This window comes from Apaloderma vittatum, unplaced genomic scaffold, assembly GCF_000703405.1.
Source record: "Apaloderma vittatum isolate BGI_N311 unplaced genomic scaffold, ASM70340v1 scaffold6067, whole genome shotgun sequence".
Classification (NCBI taxonomy): domain Eukaryota; kingdom Metazoa; phylum Chordata; class Aves; order Trogoniformes; family Trogonidae; genus Apaloderma; species Apaloderma vittatum.
This window is the reverse complement of record NW_009724412.1, coordinates 23,852-28,546: the sequence shown is the minus strand read 5'-3', so window position 1 is coordinate 28,546 and position 4,695 is coordinate 23,852. Positions and strand designations below refer to the sequence as shown.

The following is a 4,695-nucleotide window of genomic DNA, read 5'->3' as shown; positions in this document are numbered from 1 at the left end:
GCTGAACCACAGACCTGTGTTTCTGATCAGGGAATGGCAGGCAGAGCTAGCAAAATCCTTCTGCACCAAAGCGCTCTTGCCCCTGAGATGAGGCAATGGCTGCTGAGCTTCTGTCTTGTTAAGGCTGGGCTGTAAATTAATCTAATATTGGTAGGGGAAAAGGTGTGCATGGAGTGGAACATGTCCAAGACTTCCAGCTGAAAGAGGTGAGGGGGACTTTAAAACACACACTAATTTGAATAACACCCTCCAGAGGCCTCAGAGGTGACCTGAACATTGGCCGTTACTGGAGGCAGGTAAGAGAAACAGAAGTAAAGACAGAGTGAGTCTGACCCACTAGGACAGCCCACATATTTGTCTTAAAGCTTATATGATGCTTACAGCCACAGTGCCTCGTAGTTAATACTAAAACCAAACAATGAGCGAGTCATCCCAAATGGTGCCTCAAAATAGAGCTCCCAGTCTGTTTGCACAGAGAGAAGCCCCTTTGCGATGGTCGTAGCTAATTAACAAGCCAGCTTTAATTAAAAGCCTGATCAAATAAACACAGGAGCAAAAATAACCTATCCTTGCAACGCAACTTCAAGTTGTGCCACGCTGGGACTTCAGCAGGGAAAGAAATGCAAGAGCACTCAGGGCTGTCCCCGCTTCCTGGACCTAGGAGGAGGTGGGAGTGAGGTGGGATCCGTGGGGAGGTGCTGAGCACGGCTGCTGCTCGGGAGCCTGTGTGTTGTTCTGGAGCTGCATGTCCCTCGGGAGACTGTCTTGTAGGCAGGAGACCTTGCCCAGAGGGACCTTGCCCGCAGCCTCCATGTATTGGCAGCCACCCCAGGAACTGCTTTCTTCTAAATTTATTCCCCAGACCTGCTTCCAGGAGAGGGATGCACTGAGAAGACGTGCAGGGAGGTGGTGAGGCAGTCAGAAGGCCCCGTGGAAGTGTGTCCTCTGGCTGTGCCTCCCAGGCCCATGGGTGGCATTAAATATTTGCCTTGGGCTCTTAACAAAGAGTAAAACTGAGAGGGGTGAAAAACATGCCCCTCTCCTTAGGAAACCTACCCAAGTCCCAAATAGACATGTTTGACTTGACCAATGGTGAAAAAAAGCCTTCTGGGCTAGAAAAAGTGTGGCAAAGATGTATTTTTCTGGGAGTGGCAAGTGGAGGCATCGTAAAACCCCAAACCTTGTGTTCTTCTTCTCGCAGGGGGGCCCGAGGCTCCGCTGACACTGACCCACAAAGACATGTGCCTCGTCTTCTGTGCCTTTGCGTCCTGGGCGGTGAAGACGTCCGACCTGCAGGCTCCAGATGCCTGGAAGACCAGTATGTGTGGTGCCCAGCTGGGAGGGGTGGGAAGGACCTCATGGAAGACGTGGTGGGGAGAAAGGCAGGGCTGCTATCGCACCTGTGGGAAAATGCAGTCATTCTCCTGATTTTTCAAAGCGTCCTGTTACTTTCTAATACTGTTTCTCCTTCTACTCACTGAAGTTGCCCCTTCCCCACACAAAGAGTCTGCATCCCTGGCTTTGGCTCTGCACCATCCAGCCTCTGCTAGGGACCAGCGTGCCAGGGAAAGGGAGGCTTCTTTAGGATCCTGGCTGGCTAGAAGCTGAATCAGGACCTCGAGCATGCAGGTTTATATTTTTTAGGAACAAATGCATTCTAACGTGCCGTAAAGGTATATATTTTTTCTAAATACTGGAGATCCCCTGCCATGGAGCCAGACGCCGGGGTGAGGGCTTCCTGCTGCTTGTCCCGGGGAGGAATGTTCCCCACTAAGGTCATACAGGAAGCTGACACCCCGGGCTGAGAATAGCTCATTAGCTAAAGTTGCTCAGTGCAAGCATCACAAGGAGCATTTGGCCTGCTCCTCCTTGCCTTCTCAGTATTAGGTGGTTGATGCGGCCTCAGGGAGGGTGCGAAAAGCGGGATATGGGCCTCGTGCCCTTCAGGATTGCATAACCCAGCCTGCAGTAAGCACCCCGGTAAGGAAAGAGATGGTTTGACACCTTGGACTAGCAATTCTCTTTGGGCGTGTTAGGTTCGAACAAGTTGAAGTTTCCTGCCTGTGACCTAGGCTTGGACATGTAAATTGAACGTGAGTTTGAATTAAAACCAAGCTAATCTCCATTAGTTATTTTTTGTATCTCTACATTTTCTGATTCCGAGTTTTGAGTATTTTCTGCTTTTGTCCGGCATCAGAGTATCCACAGATAACCCAACAAACGATATTTTTCTTGGCATCTTCCTGGTCCAAAGAGAAGTAGAAAATGAAAGGACTATCCTGAAGTCTTGGTGAGATTTCCCGCTGTGGCCCTCTCATCCAAGATATCACCCCCACCCATCTCTACCACATGTGTGAAGTCTATGCTATGTTTCCCTTAAAAACAACCATTTCTTGTGAAATTGTGGTGTTATCCACATGCCCAAACCATAGGACTAGATGTGGTCAGCCAGTCTGTGGGCAGCTGAGGACTGAATGCACTGGGAACGAGCACAGCGTGGTGAGGATGAGGAGCAAAAGCAGAAGGGGTCTGAGAAAGGGAGGGGAGCAACCCCCTAGGTCCCAAAGACCAGAGTGAGGCAAGTAGCTTGTGGTCTTCAAGTCTGGAAAAAGCTCTTCAGGTCTGGAAGAAGCACCTAGGCTCACTTTGAAAATATGTTGGGCTCTTTTCCAGTGTTCCTGGCAAGTTTTGGCACACTTTCTGCCATCCGCTACTTCCGAAGGCAGGTCAGAGAAGGATACCCCCGGACCTAGTCTCTCGGCACACACTGGAGCTGCTTCGCGAGGACGGTGGAGGCAGAAGCCAGGGACTTTCTTCTTGGGCAGTGTGAGAAGCCTGGATCCCAGCACCAAGATTTCTCTGGACCCATCTCTAAACAGGACAGGACGTCACAGGAAGCAGGATCCTTCCAGTGACAGTCCTTTATGACACGGTAGGCAGTTTGTACGTGTACTGGACAGAAGAGGAGCCCGGCGTGGGCTGGCTCTGTTCTTTTTTTGCGCACTTCTTGCATACTTGTGCTGTCTCCTAGGAGTAGTCACAGTGTCTGTTCCAGGGCGCTGCTTGTCCGTCCTCCCTCCTGAAGTCCACTGGTGGCAAAGGAAGGCACTGAGGTGGTGGAGGGAGGAGAGAGCAAAAGAAACCAGGAAAGTGCTTCGTTCCTACAGAAGGGTTGGTCTGTATGGAAGGGAGGAGAGGAGAGAGCTTTGGGGAAGAGCTGTCTCTGTCCAAACATGGTGCTCTGCTAAGCGTGTGCTGGCTGTGTGTGGCTAGCTGGGCAGCAGCTAAAGGGGGATGGAGGGGCCACTTGCTTGGCAAGTCCCAGGTCTCCCATGACCAGCTTGGCTCACTGCAGGAGGACTCATCCTCTTGGATTTCATTCCAAGAAGTCACGGCTTGGTTTAATGGTTCAGGAGGCTGAGATAGGGTTTCTGCTGCATGAGGCTGCCTCAGCCCTGCCGAGCCAGAGCCACGATGTGGTGTTCGTCCCTGCGGGTGAGGAGCACCCACTGCAAGGACATCTCACGATCATAGGAGGAGGATGGGCGAGTGTCACCCATCCAGAGCAAGGGAAGGGGCGGCCAGGAAAGGTTGTGCAGGAGGGAAAAGGGCTGTAGAGACAGCAGGGAAAGGAGATGAGCTCAGGGAAGCCTCAGGAAAGAGCCCTGACATGGACAGGAGCATTTTGGGGAAGAGGAAAAGGTACGTGAACGTGTTTGGCTCTGACGATCACCAGATGAAGGGTCTAGACATATGACTTGGTCCCTCCACTGCCTCCCATCCTGGAGACATACAGTCAGGTGGGAGGAGACGTCGAGTGAGGAGGTGCCGTGGCTGAGCGTGTAACCTTGTGGGGCCGGAGAGGACGCAGAATGGAAAATGGGGTGAGAAAGGAAAAGGAAGTGGTTCAGGTTCTTCCCTGTCTCTGTTGCCCTCCTGATCACTCAAGGGCATTACTCAGGAGGGTTTTCTTTACTCCTAGGTCTAACAAAAGCACGAATGTGAGAGGTGTCAAGCACTTAGGGACCAGATCCACAAAGGTACTGGGGGAAAGCTGCCCAGAATACCTGTGTGGATCTGCCTATGAGCTTTATAGGAACAGTCTGTGGCAATGGTTGTCTTATGAAATGAGAGAGAAGAGGTTTAGCTCTTTCCTTATAGTGCAGAGTGCCATGCAATTTTAATATGTGGGGATTTGTACTTAAGACCCTGTATTATTGCAGAGAAAGGAGCACACTGTACAATTGTACAGTGAGATACGTCGCAGTAAATAGCGAGAGAGAGAGATGTACAGGCTCTGTATGGACTATAGTAGCTGTATATACAGTAAGAGGAGTCTTGTGGAGGAGGAGAACAGATAAAAAATGCTAGAAGCTTCTAATAAAGATCTATCTCATTTAATGCTTTTGTGTACACTCCTGTGTCTACGCTGTTCGTGTGCAAAACTGTCGAATGAGTACTGATTTTTAAAGAATAAGAGGTTAATCTACTATGTGTCTGTTGATAGAGAACTGTAGGAGTTGATGTGCTGGTTGAGGGGCCCAGTATGCAGGGAGATGGGCTGCTTCTCCCCATGCCTACCCCTCTGAGACACCTCTTGGCTGTCGCATGTCATTAAGAGCCTGATCCAGAGAGCCCTGCCCAGAAGAGACTTGCATGTCCTCTCCTGTCACCATTGCTGGACGGTTCTGTGCA

General features: G+C 50.7%; 1 protein-coding gene across 1 annotated transcript in view; it reads left to right on the top strand.

The window, feature by feature from the left end:
* LOC104276238 (PGC-1 and ERR-induced regulator in muscle protein 1-like) overlaps window positions 1-2,753 on the top strand; it is a 3,945-nt gene extending 1,192 nt beyond the window's left edge. Inside the window, exons 2-3 of the mRNA XM_009872475.1 lie at window positions 1,202-1,318; window positions 2,674-2,753. Of these exons, the coding sequence (XP_009870777.1) occupies window positions 1,202-1,318; window positions 2,674-2,753 (197 nt within the window). The remainder of the gene's footprint in view (window positions 1-1,201; window positions 1,319-2,673) is intronic.
* The last annotated feature ends 1,942 nt before the right edge of the window (window positions 2,754-4,695 follow it).